The sequence below is a fragment of the Pempheris klunzingeri genome, chromosome 19, assembly GCF_042242105.1.
Source record: "Pempheris klunzingeri isolate RE-2024b chromosome 19, fPemKlu1.hap1, whole genome shotgun sequence".
Lineage (NCBI taxonomy): Eukaryota > Metazoa > Chordata > Actinopteri > Acropomatiformes > Pempheridae > Pempheris > Pempheris klunzingeri.
In genome coordinates, this window is record NC_092030.1 from 19463949 (window position 1) to 19487136 (window position 23188).

Consider the following 23188-nt stretch of genomic DNA (forward strand, 5'->3'; position numbering starts at 1 on the left):
ATGAACTCCAGGAAGTCACTGTTGCATTCATTAATTAGTCATTAATTAATCCAGCAAAACAGATGAGATGTAATGTGATGAGCCAGGCTAGCTGTTTCCCTCTGCTTCAAGTCTTTATGCTAAGCTAAGCTAACCTCATATGTAATGGTATTGATGTTCTGACCAAACTCTCTACAATAAAGCCAATAAGTGTAGTTTCCAAATGTTAAACACTTTAAATGTTGACAACCTGCATGCTTCCCTTCCATCCAGCTCCCTTGTTCCCAAAGCCCTTAAATACTGTAAGAAAGACCCTTTTGTGGTGGGCCTGGCTGCAGACGTCCCCCGACTCCCCACATAATAACCTGCCCCCAGCTGTGGAAGGGTTCAACAGCTCAGCTCCAATCAAACACTGCTTTAACTAAGAGGTATTCCTAAGTTTTAATGCATGTTGGGGCATTTTTTTTCCTCCTTGGCATTGCTTTAAAGGGCCAGAATAGTAGCTGGATTGTAACACTTAGGGAAAATCCCCTCAGTTTAAGTATCCACTTCTGTAATTGGAAAATGCCCAACAAGAATTTACACTGCTGAGGTTCTCCTAAGGACAAAACTCAATCTGCTGGTGGTGAGCAGGAGAACACACTGTACTGTTATGGGACTATTCTTCATTCACAAGTTCCAGCCACGATGTTCCCGCACTCATCTCTGTTGATATGAATTTCATGGAACTTACTTGGAAATGGAAGTTCCTGTTTTCGTCCACGTTACTTCGGCGTGAGAAAAAGGGGAGAGTCAGGTGTAAACCGTCCGAACATCTTACACAGTTTTGTGCAAATAATCATATTAAATCACAGTGTTTTAGGATTCTTTATCCTCCCATCTGATCTGATACCATCAAAAATATGAAAGTATTAACATTTAATTCAGTGAAAGAGCATTGATTTAGAGGGCTGCTGTATAGTAGGTATGCTGTTTATTAGTGTAGTGATCCCAGTAAAGCTTCTGAAGGAATTGTGTATTATTTCAAGCTTATTGCAGAGTTATTGTGACTAAATACTGCTTGTTTTTCCCCTGCTCATAAACCTGATGCCAATGTTGGTTGTACCTTATTTGATTATGTTATATTTCCTTATCAGGGTATCATTTTACATATAAACAAAGTGTACAGTGCGTGTTTCGACTCTCCTCACGGCCCTTTTTTCTGTCCACCTGCTGCTGCAGGGAAGGTCGGGTCCAGAGTGACAGAAGTATCTGGATTGTTGGCGTTTTGGCATTTAATCAAATTTGAATCCTTAAATGTGGATTGTTTTTGTTTCACTTTTCTACTTAAAAAGCACAGAGATTCTTCTGTGCTGAAAATGGCTCTCACCAAATGTGTTGTTGCTGCTCATTTTTCCTTTTGCTGTGAGGAAAGAGGCATTTCCTCTTCGGTGCAGGGCTGTGCTGCAGCTGAAAGAGTCTTGAAAGCCAAAGTAAAAACAAAACAGTGGAAATCATATTAATTCCACTTTATCGTTCAGTCATCTCAATAAATCACTGATTTTTCTGCATGCATGAAGCACTTAACGTTACTTGAAGGCGAAATTGACGTTGTGCTACTTCTGTGTCTGTGACTTGGCCATCGAGAAGGAGGTGCTAATGTAAACAAACAGTGGTGTCAGAAGTGATGTGTATGATATGATACTGGTAGTGTTGTGTTTGGAAAAGCCTAAAAAAAGAGAGGTCTCCCAGTTCCACTTTGCAGCATTGTCAATATCATCCGTCATTTGCTTCGCCATGTTTACGGTTTAAAGCAGAAGAGTCTGTTCTTCTGTTGGTCTCCAACGTCATGGAGCACTTGGAATGTGTTACACCTGACGAGGAAAAAGAAAACCGGACTCATGTGTCTCTCTGCAGTGACGTGGTGAGGTGTCCTATTTTCACTCCCTGTCATCTGTCATCTGTCATCTAGTAGCTGTAGTTGTTTAATCAGCTCCGCTTGTCAACAAGTGTGACGCTGAGTTAGCAGGAGCATCATACGCCTGTAGTGTCAGAAAGAGGCGAAAATCTTACCTGTCGTGACGGAAAGAGTCAATGAGGGGTTCTCTGTGATTTAACAACTTAGAACCAGATCCAAAATGGAATCAGAAGATGGAAGCCATCTTTCTATGTGAGTGAGTGTGTGTGTGTGTGTGTGAGAAGCACTGCTGTTGACAAAAGCCCTGAAGGCCCCCTGAGGCCAGTCTTGTGATCCCTGAAAGGAGCCCACAGATAAATTAAGTGCACCGTCAGTCAAAAGTTGCTGCAGAAACCGTGACCTTCACTGTCACATGCCGTTCATCTGTCTGCACTGGACTGCACCTTCTAACCTCCCTATCTGTGTTTGATGAACAGCCACCAGTCGCCATCATCTAATCTCGTCCATTTATCCCACGGTAGTGATTCTGTGCACCGTTAGAGGAAAGCTCTGCAATCCTGCTAATGTCGTGACTATTGAAGTCAGACTATTGACCTGACTGTTAACCCGGCAGAGTGCTGCTCTCTGGCCAGTACCCATTAAAGAGCCTCTACAGTGCTGAGAAAACAGTCGGCCATTAGTTAATTATCTACCGCCTGACGTATGTGAGGGCAGAGGAACCTCAGTCTGCTGCTCAGTGGTCCTATTGAGTTTTTCTCCACCTTCTCTAAGGGAAGGATCGGCCTCTTGCGTCATGGATGTATTGATACTGTGATGATTTAGTGATGGTGTGTGTGGAAGTGCTCGCACTTTCTTGTCTTTCATCAGAGGAGAGCCGAGATCGCTTCCACTAACATCAGAAGAAATGATTATACTAGAAATACAAGATTAAAGCAGTGATTATTGATTTGTTTGGCTACTTGGCAGTAAAGCTGCAAGCTGGAACCATTGTTATTATAAAAAATATCTTGAACCTTCAGGGATAAGAGCAGAGGGTATTTATATGCCATGTATTTGTATTTTCACTTTGAATAAGGAATAAAACACATGAAGCTTCACTTGTGTTGTACTTAAAACATGGAGCTATAATACGTCTCTGTGGAAATTTGAAATCACCTTTCACACAGGGCTTATGACTTATCCCACTTAGTTACTCAATTGGATTATATAATACACCTTCAATGTGTTTTGTTGTGCTAAACATTATACAACTTTGCCAGAGGGACTCATGTCATGTCCAATAAGGGATGCAGACATCAGCGTCTTCTTTTTTATGAACATGTGAAACAGTTTAAACGTTTTCTCCAGGTGCAGTCGCTGCTCCGTCTCAGGTTTAGATGGAAAATACCAAGGAGCAAAGAGAAAAAGAAGCCGAGCCAACAATGACTGAACCGTTGCTCTCTGGAGGTGGTATGGTTTTGTGATTTGGACTCATCGTTGCATTGTTCCTGCTGTCTCTACAGGTTCTGAGAGGACTTTTACATCATTCGGATTTAACTGGAGATTTGTCTCTGCCGCCGCCACGAAGTTCCACACAGGAGGTTGGTGTTTTTGAGAGTTAATTTCATTCACACTCTTTTGTCCACAGACATGTGACTCCAGTACAAAGCTTTTCCTCAGGGGATCTGAGACCCACTGGAGTTGTGTAGGCTACCAACACAAACGGAAACATGGTTTCCTGCTTTTCTTGTCATGATTTTATTGGGGTTTCAGGCACCTGCCTGTTACCAGTGGAAATACAAGCTGTTCCCAGGGCTCCTATTGTTCCGGTGCAGGTGTTATCGAACATCACTCTGAGTGACTCCTTCCTACATGAACACAAGTCAGAGTGGTTGTGGTGAAGGTTGGGGTTGATGAGTGTAAATGGATAATACATAAGGACGTCTTTTCTCTGATTCTTCCTTATGTAGTCGTGAATATTTAACGCTAAAAAGTAGTAGTATAAAATAACTTAATGGAGGGTAATGTCACAAGTTGTGATCAGTTCGCCAAAGAGCTTTTTTTTCCTTTTCAGGTGAATTTATTCTGACACATTTAAAGGCCCGTGGAGGTAAAACTAATTCACAAGGAAAAACAAGTTTAGTGCAAATACAGTGTTTAAAATGTGTTAAATACAGTCTAATCCTCTACAATGAATACAAAGGTTTTAATTAAGTATTGATGAAGTGTGTATTTTTGGCTTTGCTACCCTGTGAATCATTCTGTGACCCCTCCTGCTTTGAGTTATCTGCTATAACCTTAAGGTGAAAGAGCATCTTCCACAGCCTCAAGTTCATGCTGTATTCTCATTGTCTGCCACACTGACTCATGAAATCTGTCCGGTATATTTGTCTGAATGGAGTAGGAAGCTGGGGGGGGGGGCATGTTTTTCCAATATGGAGGAAAACAGCGGAGGGAGAGATAATGAGTAGGGACCACCTGTGAAGGTCATTTCAAAGTGGAAAGCCCCCTCTAAGATAATAAACACAATAATCGTTTGTCACTTTGCTTCCTGTTATCTCACACTTGTTTTTGACTCGGCCTCCTTTGTCCTCCTGCTCTGTGCTGCACAGTCTAACAAACACATGCTTATTTCTTATCAGGGAGTCTGATTTAAAGAATAAACTCATATGTTTTTGTTTCTATCTAAGTACTCTCAGCTGCTATCCGAGGATGTCCTGGCTCATTTATTCTGGAAATATGAGACATGACCGTTGTTATGCACTAAATCCTGCCATGTCAGCTCTAATTCACACAGATTTTTTCCATTGTGTGTGCAGGATACTGTGGTGGTGTCCAGTGTTTTGGTATAATCTGACATGGACAGGTTTTTGTGAGGTTTTTATAAGAAAAGCGTGACTCTTCAACACTCATCTCTTTGTCTGCAAGTGAAAGCACTTACACATCTCACTTTACTCCCCAGAAACCAGTCTGACAATAGCAACATACTTCTTCATTTCTCAGCTTCCCACCTCTTCTTGTCCTCAACGTCTCCTTTCCTCTCGGCTTCTCCCTTCATTTGTCTCCATCCCTCGTCTCCTCGCCTCCCACACATAACGCCGTTAACGTGATTTGCCAAGAGCCTGAGAGTGAGGATGATATCACTTGATACTTTTATTACCCGAAACTTGAGAGGGTCCGGTGCCAGCGTTCCTCAGCGGCGCTTACTTTTGATTTTGAGCAGGGTATCGGGTTAAGCTTGGAGTGCCCACACCAGCTATGGCTCTGCCCCCCAGGGGCGTTTGGATAATGCAGCCAGCGAGGTCTCAGTTTGCAGGGGAGTTTGTGTCAGAGCCACAGGGAGTTTAGGATTAAACACAAAACACAGCAAGAACAATGCTTTCAGCCCCCCAGAGAAGAGGGACAAATACCATCCACCCAGCTCAGCAGAGTGACTGGTTTCCTGAGTCTGGAAAACAGAGGCCGGGGGATTTGAAGTGGAAGGACTTTTCTCCTGCGACCCCCTGTGTTTACGGTCCCTCAGGCTGTGTGCTGGGCTAAGGTGGGGCTGGAAATGGTTAAGCATAATGGAGACAGTGTTAGGCCAGAAGGCCTCAAACCTCGCAGCTCTCTAACGGTGGGAAACAGGGAAGAGGAGAAGTGCTGGGGCTCCTCAGGCCTCCCCCAGTCCATCAGCCGTCAGAGGAAATAGGTGTGAGTGTAGCCCCTAATCTGTAAAGTGATATTTCACCTTGTTTGATATTTGCATCATGGAGCATACTGGCACCTGGTAGCACGTGTACCTTAAAGTCAAAGTCCTTATCACCGTGGCCAGGTTCCAATCTGGCCCAGGCCCAGTGCTGTGTGCTACCCCCTCTCTGTTTTTATATCCTGAACAAAAGCACTGCGTTGCTTATACCTTTATGTTCCACTCCAGTTAAAACCCCTGGAGACCTGTTTGCAGGGTCACGCAGCAACTGGTTGTGCTGTTTTGGTTTTCACACTGCAAACAGTCGTGATTGTTGCGCTGCCGTTATCGCCCTGTGAGAGCACCGTGCCATTGTGACGGATGTTATCTCTGTTTTGGTTCTGCTCCTCAGCCCCTTTAATCCTCAGCTCAAACAGCACGAGCTGATATGTAACTGCTCAGAGATGCCATCCAGACGGAGTCAGGAAAAAACCTCAAACGGCACAGAACAGTCTTTCCCCAAGATGTCTCTCCAAACCCTCCCCGGTCTGTGGCGGTCCGGTCGGCCACCCACTTTGAAGCCAGACTGCGATATGTCAGATGGCCTTTGTTTTCCATCACCCTCTTAACCCTCGTGGCGTGGGCTCGCCATGCGAGGGCTGTTATGGTCAATATGAGAAGATGAGGGATTGTTGACCTCCGCCGTCCCGCTCAGAGGCACAGCTGAAGGATTACCCCACCCCCCCGCCACCGCAGTGAGCTGTGAGTGAATTCTGCCCCACCTCACCACTCAAACCAGACTGACACACAGTCAGTCAGATTGTATAAACAGATGTTTCCAGGGGAAACCGTTGACCACTCACACTGAGATCAAATAGAGGTGTGTGTGTGTTTAGCGTGTCCAGGGCCACATGTGTTCATGTGTGCACTGCTACACTGTGTTTTTATTATGTTCTATGTATGTATTTGGTGATAAAAGGACTCTTGGGATCAGTGAAATTGTTTTCTTTTTCCCCTCATACTGCTTGTTTCTTCAACTTTTCCTCTCAGTTGGAGGTGTTATAAGTCCTCGGTGTCTATGCGGCCAGCGTGTTAGCTCTGCACCTCTCACAGGTGTACTCCCAACTGACCACAAGCTGTGGGATCTGTTCAGCACTCAGCTCTCTGCACCGGTATTCCTTCTTCCTCCATCTCTCTTTCCCACGCTCCCGTCTCGCTTCCCCCAGAGCTCAGTGTCGGGATTTCCTCACCTTCAACACATCCGTGTGTTTATGCTCTAGCCGTCCTCCCCAGAAAGTTCATAAATTAGCAAATATGCCGCAGAGGTAGCTCTCCCACACTCAGATATGGATTCTACAACCATCGCTGACAAGAGCATAATGGATAAAAATGATGTGGCGTGACCTCACTGGGGAAATGTATCTGTCTCTTGACCTCAGCTGCCGTATTAAATAAATGGATCGATGTCAAATATGTGAATAAGATGTTGAGGTTCTCAGTGACGATGTGCTGTGCTGTAGCAGAAAACATTTTATGCAGCGTAAGAATGAAATGTGGCCCTTTCAGCACCTTCAACATTTCTGTTAAAGTTATTAAAGGAGATGGCACAGGGTGGAACAAGGCCTGGGTACCGAACATATTTGGCCTGAATGTGTCTGAAACATCGGGTATTAAACTGTAAAGCACTTAAAGGTGGCACTGAATTTTTGATTCATAAGCCATCAGAAAGTTCCTGAATCTCTGATTCTGTTTTATTCAGGCAAAGTTGTCACGCCTGCTTGTGTTTAGACAATATAAGAGCATATTTTTATGAGTAAAAAAGTTTTAAGTAAATGTTTCTGAAAGTAAAAATAATAATATTTTGGCACCAAAACTCAGCACAAGTATGAAAACATTTCAGAGAACACCCTGCCCTGCCGGCGCTGTGATTTAGACGTTAAACATCTGCCTCCATGTGCCTGTTGATGGGCACTCTGCAGCCGCGGCCTTGAAGTGGCCAGATGGTCGTGGCTGTGGGATTCAAAGTGAGCACAGGCTTCTCTGATTGCACGGAGAAGCACAAGCATCTCCCCCGACATTCATTTGTCGCTCCGGATCTGCTTTCAGACTTCACTGATACTGAGCGTTTTGCTGGGTGATGAGAAATTCCTGACATATTTGAAAGTTAAAACGGGACAGATATATAATGTTAACATCCATATGCTACCATCAGGTGTGCCATCAGGTCCTCTCCATGTCCAGACAGTTGTGTAGCACAGAGTTTGCCTGGTAATCCGCATGTGTTCTCACTACACAGAGAGCTGTCATTACTATTTTCCCCAACTGGAAACTCCATAAGGTCTCTTCAGAGCCAAATATTCCATCTGTCCGCCCGTTGCTGCCATTTCTTTCCACAGCGGCTTTTAAAAGTGAACCCTGCGTAGCCTCTTCAGGGTGGCTGGATGGTGGAGTGACGTAACTCGTGCAGCCTCGGCTCAGATTGGAAACACGTGGAGATAAAACCCTCATTGAGATATCCGAGGCACGTCCGGGGAATCACGACACGAGCCAAAATCAAACATTTGGTTTTGTGTAGTATGAAATCAGTTCCTTCCTGACTGCGTCATCAAACTAAAGGCTTTTGCACACCTGGATATCCAGGTCACAGGTTTATAGACACAGAAACTTCCCTGGTTCTACTGTTGCCGTGTTCAGAAGTTTGTTTAAGTGTATAAACTCCTGAAAGGCCGAGCTCTGCACAGATACTGTCATTACTGGAAGCCCCCTTTCCCAACTGTGCATCCTCTCTCCTGTTTAATTTGGCCATGTGTCAATGTGGTTCAGATAAGATGAAATATCAGTACATGGACAAAATGGGAAAATATGCTAAAGCATCCGGAAATGTTTAGTTAGTGCAGCTTAAACCATGCGTGATTAAATAAACAACCAAGGTTGAAATTAGGGGAAATACATGTAAAGTTATTAACGGTTTAATGATTAAATCTGTGTTGGCTGTGTTTGGTTGTTAAGTAGACTGTAATCAAATATGATCAAAGCAAGTCTTTTAATTCTGCTTCCCATATTGTTCAAATCTGATTGGTATTGAAGTTCCTTAATGTGAAACAAACAAATAAAAGTGTCTCCATCAAGGGTTAATAGTAGTTTTCAGGGAAAATCTAAGGTGTTGTTTAAATGAGGAGTTTGACATCAGAGTAAGAAAGTGTTAATACCCTTATCCACATCTTGTAGCTTAACTGTCAGCTCGACTTGTTTCACCCAACCTGCTATCTGACCGTCATCACTTCTCACCCTGCTTTGCTTCATACTCACCCACTTTCTTTAGATCTATGAGATCCTATTGATCAGAGTCTGACAGGGAAAGATGAATTACCAGCAGGCCCTCGGCCCTGACACTACCGAGTGCGCTGTCGGATCTCTATGAATGATGATTTAGCCTGCCATGTGTCTGGTGCGTACATGTGCTGCAGATCTCTCTCTCCGCTGTCTCTTCTGATCCTCCCGTCTTTGATGTGAGGGTCTGCGCTGTGTCCCGGCTCCCGAGGCCGCCGAGAGAAATCTCCTGGTACATCTTCAGGCTGCGCCGCAGGGTTTTCCATAAGACTGTAAGACGATATGTGGTCAGTCTCACTCTGCCTGATCCGTATCTGTGTCTCCGAGTCAAAGAAGAGGATATATGTGAGAACTCAGCCCGCTCACAGTCAGGATGACTCCTGATAGGCGACAAAAGTCCTCCTTCAAACAGTGATACTCCAATCTTAGCTAGCTTAGCAGCCGTAACTAGGACAGCAAGAGTGACATCATTTCGAAACTCTTTCTAAAACCAAACCAGATGACTAACTTAGTGTTTACGGTAGTAGCTAACTACCAAGGCCCTGAAGAAGCCCTGATGATGGTCCTGGATGTGGAGACTGTCTTCACACTGCAGCAACATTATCTGAGATATGTTATATTTGCCCAACACAGTGTTCAGCCAAGAAAAGAATTTTCTCTTGTAACGTTAAAAGTGAAGATAGTGTTTAAAGATCCGATCATACAGGGCTGCCATTGCAATACAAGAATCAATCAATCTTTATTTATTGATCAGAAGAATAGTGCTGTGTTTCTTTTTTATGCTTTCTACACTGATCATGAACTGCTGAGGCTGCTAACTTTGTTCTGGCTAGAAACATGAAGTCTACTTTTGTCCACCTCTGTCTGAAATAAGGAGCCATTGTTTAAAAAATGAATGTGAATTTCGAGTTGTAATCTGAATGTGTTCAGCATCTAAAGGGGGGGGGGGGTTAGCGAATGGTCACTTGTTGTTTTGCTGAGAAAAGGCATTTTTGTGATATTCTAGACATTGCAGGGTGAGTTTGTGTGGCTTTAAAATGGACCGTTAACCTTTTCCCATCCAAATCCCAACCACAGGGTCAGGATGAGTCACCAGGATTTATTGGAAATGGGTCAAAGGGGAGGTTTTATTAGGTTCAGGATATATGCATCTGGGTTGAAAGGAGCTATTTTTGCACTGTTATGGTCTAACTTCTATTCCAGCTGATAAGAAAGGCCCCTTCCTCAGGCTGTCCACGCTGCCTTCAAGTGCCTGGCCTATCGGCTTCTCTTCCTGTTTGAGTCGGCCCCTTTTTCCGTCTTCATATGGAACTAATTTGCCTCTCCAGTGTGTGAGTGAACACAAAAGTCAGACGAGCGCTGTAGCTGACTGCACTGTTGGCTGAATGCACCCAGTGCTGCTGTAAGCAATCCTGGGACACTTTGGTCCCATCAGCCAGAAAGGTAATCCATTAGTCAGACAGTGAACCATCTGCTCTATCAGGCAGTTAACTGGGAAGCAATCTGACCTGGCAGTCAGATATTTTTTTGTGGACTGAGGATGGATGTGTTCTGCTTCATGTATTGGCTGAAGTATTCAGATCCTTTACTTCAGTAAAAGTATCAGAACCACACTATGAAAATACTACAATTTAAGTCCTGCACTCCAAATCGTAAAAGTACAGAAGTATTATCAGCTAAACTTACTTAAACTCTAAAAAGTAACTGATATGTTATATCTGATGTTTCTGGATTAATATTGTTGCTGCATTAATGTGTGTGCTGCTTTGCATCATGGTCTACAAGATCGTCGGATGTTTTTAGTGTCTATGAGAACCATGCACCATCAGTCATACTCAAAACTGCCAAATTTTGAAATACATGGTCAAAATTATATTCTGAAAAGTAACTAAAGCTGTCAGACAGATGTAGTGCAGTAAAAAGTATGAAGCAGTGAGTTGCATAAAGTTGAAATACTCGAGTAAAAGCAAGAGTACCTCAAAGTTGTACTTAAGTACTCTACTCTAGTATGCAAACTTACTGTAGTACTACTTTAAATGCAATAAAACACTAACAATAGCAATAGGTCGCTTTAAGTATTATAACTTGTTTTAAGTATACCTTTAGCTACAGAACTGCTTTACCTTTGTGTTATTTTGCTCTTAAAGTGCACTTATATAATGTAAGAAGTGTTTTTTAGCATTAAACTAGTACACTTACAGGTACACAACAGTTCATCCATAACAGTATGCTAACATAAGTATACTTATTCACAGAAGGGTGTTTAAAGGGAAGTGAAAATGCATTGAGGCTGATAATAAGATGTTGGCCTTGGCTGATTGAAAAGGTGCAGAGAGCAATGAAAACACAGCTAGAAGGTGAGAGAAACTGAGACAGAGAGAGAGAGAGAGAGAAAGAGGAGAGACCCTCTGCCAGCTCCAGCTCTTGTTATTTTAACCCAGATTCAGCTCTGAAATATGGCCACCATGTGGACTCTCTCTAGAAGTGTGGCTCCAGTGCCGGCCCAGCCAATCAGAGGAGTCCGGGGAGGAGGGACGTGGGGAGGGTCTGGGAGTCAGAGCCTGAGAGAGGCATTAAAGTGTGTGAGCGGAGGAGGAGAGTCAGGGCAGAGAAGCCACATCTCCAGGAGAGCTGGACTACCCACAGACCAATGGAGACAGGTTGGACTAATGACTTTCTTTTCTTAATTAACTGCATTAATTTCTCATTTAACCCACTGAGGTGACTCCTTCTGAGTCACTCACTCATACAGTCTGTCAGCTGGGCTCCTGACTGATGGGATAGGATGTAAATATTATGTTTTCTGTCTGAATCACCGGCTCGCTGTAGCGTCACAGAGCTACAAGATGCTGAGCAGATGTGCAGAAGTGTTGGGAAAGACTGGCTCCTTTGCTGTGGAAAACCTGACTGTGAACTCCTTTGTTATAAACTGCTATTATTACTATTAGTAGTTTTCCTTTAATAATGATGACAAGGCAAAGGCTTACTCTGTAAGATGTACTGAAAACCTAGCAGTCTGTGCTTGTGCTGTATTTGATATTTTACCATGTGGTTTGTCTTAAACAGGGCCCGGTTTTTCAAAAAGAAAGTGTGACTGGACCGTTATTTGAGGTCCTCTGTGACCAATCATCTCCTACATTCCCTTTCAGTAGCTGCAGGGGCTTTTCATTCAAACAGATCCTCACAGATTATAATCAGTCCCTTTGTTTTAAAATTGCTTTGCCGTTGGGTCACATAAGACAAGAGTGGTGTGGTCTAGACATGATGGGAGTCCCAAAGGACACTGCATATTTCTGAGCTGGATGATATTCAGCAGAGTTGTAGATGCTTCATAGTTCCTAGCAGCTTTGTTACAGGTTGTAGGGGTTGCATTCAGCGCTCTCTCCTCGCCTCTCAGCATGTAAACCCCTCCATAAAGTCTCCCTAAACCCCTCATCCAGCTCTAAACAAACACTCTCCATGGTGATGCGTTACTCCAGTCGCGGCATGTCCATAGATATGTAGATTGTTTCCTGTCACTGGCAGCGTGGAAAGGCGTTTCCTGCTGTTTTTATTGCTGTGATAAGAGAAAGGCTGAGTGGACGCTTTTAACCGGAGTTGTGCACTTCAGCTTGTCGGCCACAGTAGTAGCATGACTGTAAGGATGCCACTGTGGGTTGACTGGTCCACCCATTTGGTCCAGCCTGAAATATCTCACCAATTGTTTGGTGGATTGCCATTCATGCTCCCCAGAGAATGAAAACGGGCTTTTCCTGTAGTGCCACTGCACGATTAACATTTTTAGTGACATTTCTTGACAATCACTTAGTGGATTACCATGAAAATTGGCGCAGATATTCATAGTCCCCAGAGGTTGAAGCCTAATGACTTTGGTGATCCCCTTCAGCACCACCATGAGGTTTTAATGGATGAATTGCCATGAAATTTGGTACAAACATTCGTGCCACAATCAGCAGTAACTTTGGTGACCCCTTCGCTTTAGTGCTAATTAGCAAATGTTAGCAGGCCATCACGACAACCTAAAACATCACCAAACATTAACATCAGCATGTAAGGGTTGGTTTTTACTCTTGAATATATTAGTGTGAACATTTCCAGGTATTTGTCTGTGACCAATCAGGCGTCTTTAACCACTAAACCACTAAATTTAATTTTGATTATTGCATCATTAGTAAAAGCTGCAGGGAAACAATGGAGGAAGTTCGGTCTTCACAGTCCATGTGCTACTAGCTCACACTTTAGGGGAGCATGTGTGAGATGGCAGGGAGTCTCGTATGTGTGTGTGTGTGTGTGTGTGTGTGTGTGTGTGTGTGTGTGTGTGTGTGTGTGTGTGTGTGTGTGTGTGTGTGTGTGTGTGTGTGTGTGTGTGTGTGTGTGTGTGTGTGTGTGTGTGTGTGTGTGTGTGTGTGTGTGTGTGTGTGTGTGTGTGTGTGTGTGCATGGGGATTAGTGTTTGGGGTCAGTGGGGCGGTGGGTGCAGTATGAGGCCTGTAAACTCCTCTGTGCATGTAAACCGAGCCTCAAATAATCCACAGTCTCCCCCCTGGTTGCTCAGGCAGCATAAAAGACATCATAAATCCACCTCGAGCCTCACATATATATGGACTACCATGCTTCACTCTATCTTGGGAAACTTCTGTTCTCGATAACTGCTCAGATCTGTGTGTCTGGGAACAGAGAGCAGACGTCTGGGCGAGTGTAGTGACAAATACCAGGTACATTAATAGACCCAGGCTTGCCCAGACTTGTTTCAGCTCTACTACCTCACATTCAGGGCAGTTTTAGACTAATTTTGACCCACTAGTAGGTACTGTGTAACCAACAGGCACGTGATGCAAACATACTGCAGCCAAGCAAGGTCAAAGGTTAAGTGTCCAGGTCTTCAAAGCTCCGTATATCCCCAGCTGGTTCGAATTGTTTCAGCTCCAAAGTGTTTTCCAACAATATTCCTGTCAGTGAGGAATTAGCCTTCGCAACTGGCCAGCAAATGTTTGACCCTAAAACGTTGGCCTGCCAGTTTGTCTTAAATCCTAACGTCAAACATCAGTCTCGTCAAAGGACCTCTGGGTCTCAGCCCGCTGAATGCCAACGGCCTTTTTATGAGGGGGTGGGAAGAGTTTTTCAAAAAGTCTGCATCTGTTTCTGCATCTGTTCATGGTGAGGCAATGCGAAAGCTTGTGATTCATAAAATTAATTTTGGTTCAAATCCACAGAGGCGGCTGTCTGTGCCTGTTCTTATGATCTCATCTGTTTTACACAGTCCAAACATACTCTATGTTAGCTCACACACACATGCACAAAGACAAACACACACACCACCCTGTAGGCGACCGCAGATCTGGGTCATTTTCTTGGCTGGAAAGGAAGAAGGGAGACAAAAAGAGAACTGTTGTTTATATCTCTACAGGATGACAGAGATCAAAGTTTGTGTAATGCTTTTACGCAGTCACATACTTGCTGGGATGTGATCCTAAGGGAGGGCCGTGGCTCCCCGGACCCTCGCTGTAAGGGCACACCGGGGGCCGAGTGATGGAAACCTCACAGAGCGGGCGGCACACGTGTCAACGGCGGCCCCCGGGTCCCTCTGCTGCCCTGCCAAACACTGGTCAGAGAATGACTAACAGACTCCCAGGAGGCAGCGGGGAAGCCAGGGCAGAAAAGAAAAGACTCAAAGAAAAGAAACAACTGTCAGCTTTGGCCCTGAGCTGTATTTAAAACATAAGCACAGCGGCCTGTACAGTATAAGCATCTTTTAATCTTCTCTGGCATCCTGACTTCTGTCTTTAAGTCTATGTTCCGCTCAAATTCGCTAATGTCTCTCATAGATCAAAACTATTTTCGTAACTTAAATAGAATTAGTGTTTGTCTGTTTAACCTCTCGAGATCTTTGGGGATCTTAAGAGCTTTAGACTGAGACACCATGATGAAAAGAGTCATCCTCCCACTGTGTTAGCATGTTTGCTGGAATCTGTGGCTTTTCTCATTTCAAACTTTCATTTAAGACCAAATTTCTGATGCAAGTTTTGTATTTAATAGTTTAGAATTCAGTCAGAGACACTTATATCAAAGTCTAGAGTCTTTTACAGCAAATGGTTAGACAGTTTGATTCAGTGGAGAAGGCTCTGCCCATAGAGGGGTCAGCCAGGAAGATTCTGCTTTGAGAACTAACCCCCCTTTTAAAAGAAGCATGTTTTTAGAAAGATATCAGCACGTCCTCCTAAACTAATGACATTCCTATCAGCCTCAGCTTTACTGTGTGTTCAGCACTAATTAGCAAACGTTAGCATGTGAACACACCACACTAAAATGGTGAACATGGTAAAGATTTGTCATTGTGAGCATGTTTGCATGCCGACATTTGCATTTAGCTCAAAGTACCTCAGTCTTGTGTTCTAGATATCTCTCATTGATGACATTCACTCTTTTTTTTTATGACATGAAAGCTTTGACTCTATTCATGCAAACCTCCGTTACTGCTCCCTGAGATACAAAACTCATCAGGATTTGACTTTTGTTTTAAAAAAGCAGGTGTCAATAAAGTGTTAAAGCTTGTGTGAGCTGGTTCCAGCTTTGATCACTGAGGCAGGATCGCAGTCGGCACTAAACGGGAGCAAAGTACACATGCATGTCGTAAGATTGTGACTTTTTTATGAACTGGCACCTTTTGCAGCTTCCTCGCTGTGGTGTCACTGACTCAGCAGTGCAGCAGGGTTGATGTGACTGAGGTTATCAGCGGTCATGTGACAGCTGGGCGGCCGTTGTGTTATCAACTGTTGGCTGACCCCAGGTCAGCTGTGTGGGCTGCTTAATGAGAGGCCTCCGGCTTGTTTTTCTCTCTGTCTGCATCCGCTTCTCATCCCGCTGTTTCCACGTCTATTTAAACCCTCCCATCTCCACCTCTGCAGCACACACACACACACACACACACCAAGTCAAATGTTTTTCTAGTTTTCATCTTTACAACCTCAGTCATGCAGATCTGCTGGGAGTAGAGAACATGACGACTTCCCTGATCACAAATCCTTAAACATAAACACAGTGAAAACAGAAGAGGCCCACTTCAGATGAGCACGTCCCTACACAGCTCATTAGACCCTCTCCTCAAGATCTACACCAGAAGCCTCCCTTCTTTCTCTCTCCGCTCCTCCTCCACACGTTCCCCCTCCTCCACACTTCTGCTTTTCCAAATATGACAGAATAGAAACAGGAGAACTGCACTTCCTCAAATAAAACAAAGAATTATGTTAGAACCTTTATACATGCAATTAGGTTTGGTACTTGTAATTAAAGCGCTCAGCCTGTTGTTCTGTCTCTCTGTTTTATGTCTTAGGTGTGTCTGATGTGACGCCAGCGGGCTGGCTCAGGGAACACAACTTCAATACAATGTAGACACCAAGAACCAGACAGAAAAAGAGTCTGAAGACCAAGTGGACAGAAGGAGGGTGAGCTCAAGGAGGAGGAACAGCTGTACCGAAACCACACCAGCAGCAGATAAGAAGTGAAAGAAGAAAGCAGCAGACTGTGAATCATTGACTTGCAGCAGTGTCACCTACTCCTTCCTGTGAAGTGTTCACTCACTGTCCCGTCTCCACCGGAGAAAGATCACAGCCTCCGCTCCCAGTCTTTTTAGGACCTCCGACCCTGAGCAGAGGGAGTCTCCAGCCACCGTCAGCATGTGCCATGTCATTGTCACCTGCCGCTCCATGCTGTGGACTCTGCTGAGTATTGTTGCCGCGTTCGGAGAGCTCATCGCCTTCATGAGCACTGACTGGCTGGTGGGATTCCCCCGCACCCCCGATGCCGTCTTCGGCCCCCATGGGGCTACCACGGCCGGAGAGGCCTACAGGCCCACTTTAGGCATCTACGGCCGCTGTATAAAACTGCCCCATCTGCAGCGTGGAATACTGTGCGGACCCTACGCCATACACTTTGGGGAGATTGCCAGCGGGTTCTGGCAGGCCACGTCCATCTTCCTGGCAGCAGGAATCCTGCTGCTGTGTGCCGTGGCGTTCATCTCGGTCTTCACCATGTGCTTCCAAAGCATCATGAAGAAGAGCATCTTCAACGTGTGTGGACTGCTGCAAGGGATCGCAGGTGAGATGTGCACACAACACGTATCTTTACACATTTTGTTGAATATCACTGATTACCTTTCTGATGTTCTCTAGCATAACCTCCCCAACCTTTGTCCCACCTCAGCCAGACTCAAACAATACCAATACTACATTGCAAGCTAACTACTTTATCCCTTGATATGCTGTCAGTGTATTTGCTGCTTCTGATACAGCTCCTCATAGCTCCCTTATACACCAAGGCAAAAAAGATGCCTGTGTTTTATACACAGAGTAGAAATCTGAAAGCTTCATCTAAACTTGAGTGTGTCTCTTCATTCCTGTGGTGTCCACCGTTCATCAAGGTAAATGAAAAGTTCTGCGTCCAGCAGAACACATTCATTACGAGCACCACAACTCCCACTGCTAGAATGATGTGTTTGATTCTCGTGGAGCCTCCTGTGAACTTTTACCCAAGCAGTCAGAATTTTAAAACACACGGTGGCCTGTTTCCACCCTCAGAGCTGTCACTTGGAGCAACTGCAACCCAAATATTTACTTTCCACCAAGTCAGCCGGAGCTTTTCTGACTCTTGAATGGCTTAAAAACGAAGCGAGTGCGCATGCGTATCTCTGTTTGTGTGTGAAGGGCGTGTTTCCTGCGTCCATGCTTGTGCGTCTGAGGCCAAATTTCTGGCCACTTTGACTCACTGTGGTGAGTTATGGAAGGGAGGAGGCCATGAGATCATGCTCGCTGAACCTCCTCTTTCTTCACAGACTGTAGGTCTCATATCTGTGGCGATTATGGCTGTCCTCCCCCACTGTTGTTTATTTGGTGCAGGCCCAAACAGAAAAAGGTGGGCGTGTGGTGACCGACATGCCAGCTCTGTGCAGGCCTGCTGACCTGAGAACTGTGCTTTAATCCACAGTGAATCATCAGTGGCTTTGGAGGGGTCTCTCCTGAACTAGTTTAATGTGAATGTGCATATTTTCCTCACATATGTCAGCTGTGAGAGATTTCCCCATACCACTCATACTAAGGTATTAAACTTTTCCCAATAACTAATGCTAACAAAAGAACAGGGTTTCAGGATGAGGACTAACTGTTGAGTTTAGGAAACTTGATGCTCTGCTGAAGTTAAGCGAACAGTTAACAAGTGCAGACGAGATAGTGTTACATAACCTGGAAGCCTTCTGTTTACCATCTATCTATATAAAGGACTTGGGAGTCGGGGACACATGACTAAGGTAATGAAAGTGTGGAAACGCACCGCCGAGTCCCCTCATTGTGGAGAGGATGAGGATGCGGAAGAGGAAAGGGGGCGAAGGGAGCTTCAAACAGCTGAGGAGGTGGGAGGGTTTCCTTCGTGCCTGTGGAGCTGAAGGCCGATAACCCTTTACTCATTTCAGCCGCCGGAAGAGATAAGACCCGGCACACCGCCTGTCTGACATCCAGCAGGGTCACTGCCGATCTCCTCGGCATCTATCAATCGGTCAGTGTGACTGCTGTCTCTTCATGAGGCCTGTGAATGGTATCACTCTCACTGATATCCACCACCAGCACCACCACACCGACTCTGCTAATCACTATTTCCACTGTTCGTGCCTGCCCTCCGGTAATGAGAAAACTGGAGCCAGACGGCAGATGTTTGGGGAAGTGATTGACCTCAGATGGGAAGATTGTGATGCCGTTGCCAGAGATGGTCACGTCATTGCACTGGAGTGGCTCCAAAGCCCGTTAACCTAATCATCACATCCACTGATGTCACTTATACTTTTCACTTTAGACTCTTTTGTCCCGTCTGACACACTTTCTGATGGCCGCAGTGTCTCGGATGCCTTCACACTGACGGCCAGTTTAAGCTCAGGTGGTTTTAAGATTTCAGCTGAAGGTAAATCCATTCCCTTTACTTTACGCAATCGAATGGCTAAAACAGACAGAGCTCTGTAGAGGGTCAGTCGGTTAAACGCTGTATCCTGCGGGCGCACATTTGAAGGGCCCCTAAAGACTTCTTGCACACTGGTTAGACTACCTGTAAGTGAATCCTTTGTACATTTATTGGAACGCCCTCCTCACTCATCGTCACTCATGTCGAACTTCAGCCCAAAAGGATTAGAGACAAGACGGCAAACAAACTTGGCCATAAAACTGTCTCCAATTCTTGTGCGTTGGGTGTCGAATGCTTTTATTACCCACTATAAACTTTCCCTCCAGCCGTGAGTCACAGACCTCATCACAGGTCTAACTGTTCAGCATGAGTCAGCCTCGGGCTGGAAGTGAGGGAAACGAAACAATGTCTTACAGGAATTTAAGCAGAATTACTGTGCGATGATGATCCTGACATAAGAATCATGTGTTACGCATGAGTGAAGCAGAAGTGCTGACGCTTCATTTACTAGCTTTTCTTTTTACAAAGAGATACAGCTTTATTTTGTAGGGTGTCATTGTTATAGGGGATGGTAGGATGTCTGATTATGAATCCAAGAGTCCAAGTGTTTCCTGCACGAAAGCTGCTATAATCAGTGTTTTTGCATGTGTCCACACGTTACAGCCTCTGTAGTGACCGTAAAGTTTAATCTGCTCCAATAAAGCAGCAGAATGGACTTTATAACCTTCAGGATTTATTGCTCCAAGGACCAACAGACCTTGATACTGTAATCCAGCTTCTTTTTATTTCCTGTTTACATCATGTGGAGCATTTCACCTCATCCATGATGATCCACCAAGATGTTTTTTCAAAAAGTTTAAAGAAATCAGGCTGCTCCAGTTTTAGTTCAGTGAAACTGATACTAAACTGGGAGTGTAGTTTTCCACATAAAATCAAAGGTCTGACAGTGTAGTCATGAAGTCACTCAGCGTTTTTAGACCATGCAAACTGGTTTGCATGGTGACTGTGAATGTAAACATGTCATCACATGAAGGTGCTGTTCCTCAGAAGCTGCAGAATCAAAATTAGAGCTGCAATGATTGGAATCGATCAGTTGTTAAACAGCTGTTTTGATCACCTATTGAGTAACTGTCCTTGCAAAAATGCCAAACATTTGCTGCTTTTCTTTGTCTTAATCTTGTAGGTAAGACCAAAAGCTGATCGAGTTAATACAGAAAATAGTTTGATTGTGTCCGTTCACCCTCGCCCTCTCGCCGTCTCTTTTCATTTTCTCCTCATGTGGATCGCAGAGGTGGACCCAGCTCTTCTTTTTTCCTGGAAAAAGAGAAGGGTGGCCAGATTTGTTGGAGCGCAGAGCAGGCCTGCTGTGCTGTATTACAGGGTGGAGGCTGTGGGAGCAGAGGTTAGCGAGGAGGAGGAGGAGGAGGAGGAGGGGGGGGGGGGTTGTTGGTGGCAAGGAGGCAGCTATCAGAAAATGGATTGATGGTGGAGAATTGACAGTTTGGAGGTTAACAGAGACAAGAGCCAGTGCAGAGGAAATAGTGAGACTGGGAGGGTGGATTGCAGTGGGATATTGGGTTAGAAGGTCCGGCTTGTAGTGGGGGGTGGGAATGTGTGTGTGTGTGTGTGTGGAGGGGGGGTCTTAGGAGGGGTGGGGTTGGGAATTAAAACCATACCTTCAATCCATCACTGGAGCCGGTCTGGACGTCAGGGCAATGCTGCAACATGTGGAAAGAATTTATGACCTAGTTTTCATTTCCTTGTTTAATACGATATTGGGTGCTTTAAGAGCAAGAGAATGGGAGGAGAAAGAAAGGAAGCAGAGAGAGAGAGAGATTAGGAGAGAGAACGAGAGGAGAGCAAGACAGTTTTCACCTCCACGTTTGTTTTTACGAAGAAAAGCAGCGCGAGCGGCTCGTTTGGTGAACACATTAAGACTGAAATCCTCTTTCTGCCGTCCTGTCTGGCTCCTTTATTATCTGTAATTGTATTATTGTAAATGTTTCCTCCTGAGCTTTGATTGGTGGCAGGCTCCTCGTCCGGCCCGCTGACTGATCCACTATCGCTGGAGGAAGCGCAGAGCAGAGGAAAGGATGGAAACCTCATGACATTCATTTACTTTTAGTTTCCAGATGATGTATAATCAGCTGCATCTATAAGAAGAGATGTCTGTGTGTCAGAGAGTCGCTCTAAGGTGTTGAAGCGAAGCCTGCACGGCGGGACAAGTGGGTCACAGTAAGACAGGAAGTGATCCCATCCGTCCACTGAGACGCTGGATGCCGGAGGGTCAGCCAGTGACTGGGGCAGGCGGGAAAGCCTTCTGGCTACCTTTTCCTGTTGTTGTGCACTGACCCGACAGACATGTGTGTCAAGATTCAGGCTCAGGTCTCTGTTTTCCTGCCTGTCAGCTGCCACACTGGAGGTTCTGCTGTGGTTATCTTGAGTCACGTTTCAGGCAGCCATCAGGAAATCATTTCTGCCTCGTGCAACATTTATTTCTGTCCTGATGGGATGCTTTGAGTCCTGTGATGGCACTTTGGCAGGAAATGTTTTCGTACCAGGGAGCAGCGGCGGCCTCAGAGATCATTGACAGTGATCCTCAGAACCTGACGAACGTTTGATCTGTTGTGGGTTTATGCCTGATAAATGGTGATGTTTGTCATCCTACACTGTTCAATCCAACACTTTGCTCCCACTGAAGTTGCTAAATAGACTATATTTATACATAAATCTATAAAGTGGCTGGGTGCTCAAGTGCTGCCACCATTTCTGCAGAAGTGAATGGATTTGCACCGACAGCGAAAGCAAAGACATCTGAGTTGGTTCTCCAGCCTGAAAGTACTAGTCTGAAATTAAGTTTTGGGGAAAAAATAACATTGATGCACCGTTTCAGTGCCACCTCCAGGATCTGGATGTGAAATACGAACTAGATGAACCTGACAGGAATTAGCTGCGAACTTACCATTTAAACCATTTAAACTCTGTGATTCCTCAGAAAAAGCTACTAAGTGGATACTGAGTGAAGATTTCTGTATGCTCACAGTGATGCTGCTTGGACTGTATTCTCTATTTGAATAACCTGCCGTGAGTTGACAGTCCTTCTCTCTGTTCCCCCTCTCGCAGGTCTGTTTCTGATCCTGGGTCTGATGTTGTACCCTGCTGGCTGGGGTTCAGACAAGGTCCAGCTGTACTGCGGCCCCGACGCGGCTCCGTACCGGGCCGGGCTCTGCTCCATGGGCTGGGCCTTCTACACGGCCATGGGCGGCACCGTGCTCACCTTCATCTGCGCCGTCTTCTCCGCGCAGGCCGAGATCGCCACCTCCAGCGACAAGGTCCAGGAGGAGATCGAGGAGGGCAAAAGCCTGATCTGCCTCCTCTGAGGTCCGGATACTTTAGTCCTGTGGGGAAAAGAGAAGAAAAAGAAGACGAAGGGAGACAGGCCAATAACAATCACCACCTGCCCCTCTGCCTGTTTTTGTAAGGCCGGCCTGTGAAATGGAGGCGCCTGCATTGTTTACCACTAAAACTGACTCTTTGTCTCCGTTTTGTGTTTATGTGGGAGAAATCTACAAGTGCCAAGTTATTTCTCAGCGTGTTGTCTTTGTCTTTCTGCTACTAGAGGTGCTGTGTCTGTTATTGTATTCATGTTAACCATGTGGACGCCCCGTGAGGCTTTGTCTGTCACCACATGCCCTGTAAATAAGTGTGATTATATATATTTTGTACATAGTTACAGTATGATCGCAGAATGATTGGTCAGCTTGATCCAGGCTGGGCTGATGATGTCACTCTTGCCTTAAAACACTGGTGTTTTTGTCGCCAGACCACGACCAGCAAACCTGGATCTCTTAACTGTTTGCCACGTGTGAGTATTAACTCAACAAGGGAACCACTACTCAGTCAGAATAAACTACTCACAGAATCGCAGTGGATGTCCTTTAAAGCTTACAGAATGTACTATTATTTGAATGATTAATGTGTTTGCAGACCCTTGAAATGTATTGATGGGAATTATTATTCACTCAGACTGCAACGGGACAAGCAAAGGAAGCTCTGTGGCGCGTTTTGTCCTTTTTTTTTTTTTTTTTTTTAACAAAGTCCTGACATGAAGTGAGCTTAATCCTTGCCTAAGCTGAAAGCTGAAGGGTCTGCGTCTGGCTCTCAGTCAGCAGACATCCTGCAATCTGTGCACAAAGAGGACTGAATGATGAGGACACACAAATGAAGTATTGCTGTTATTAGTTATGTCTGGTTTCAGGGAGTCTGTTGAGTCATAGATACTGTCCTATCTGTTCCCATTTGTTTCTGCCAAACAAATAAAGAGAAGGGGGGAAAATACAGTTTGGTTGTAGTTTTTTTTTATCCTCCCTTCCCCTCACTGTGGGGAGGACAGGGAGG

At 45.0% G+C, this 23188-nt stretch overlaps 1 protein-coding gene across 1 annotated transcript; it reads left to right on the top strand.

The window, feature by feature from the left end:
* The first annotated feature begins 3435 nt into the window (after positions 1-3435).
* Positions 3436-23130, top strand: lhfpl2a (LHFPL tetraspan subfamily member 2a). Its single transcript, XM_070850597.1, has 3 exons — positions 3436-3456; positions 16182-16945; positions 21914-23130. Exons 2-3 carry the CDS (start codon positions 16525-16527, stop codon positions 22168-22170), a joined length of 678 nt encoding a protein of 225 aa, XP_070706698.1. The 5' UTR covers positions 3436-3456; positions 16182-16524; the 3' UTR covers positions 22171-23130.
* The last annotated feature ends 58 nt before the right edge of the window (positions 23131-23188 follow it).

Excerpts from the sequence above, each read along its gene's own strand:
- lhfpl2a (XM_070850597.1), top strand. The coding sequence starts at position 16,525 with ATGTGCCATGTCATTGTCACCTGCCGCTCCATGCTGTGGACTCTGCTG. Across the intron at positions 16,946-21,913 it reads ACTGCTGCAAGGGATCGCAG|GTCTGTTTCTGATCCTGGGT; the intron begins GTGAGATGTGCA and ends CCCCTCTCGCAG.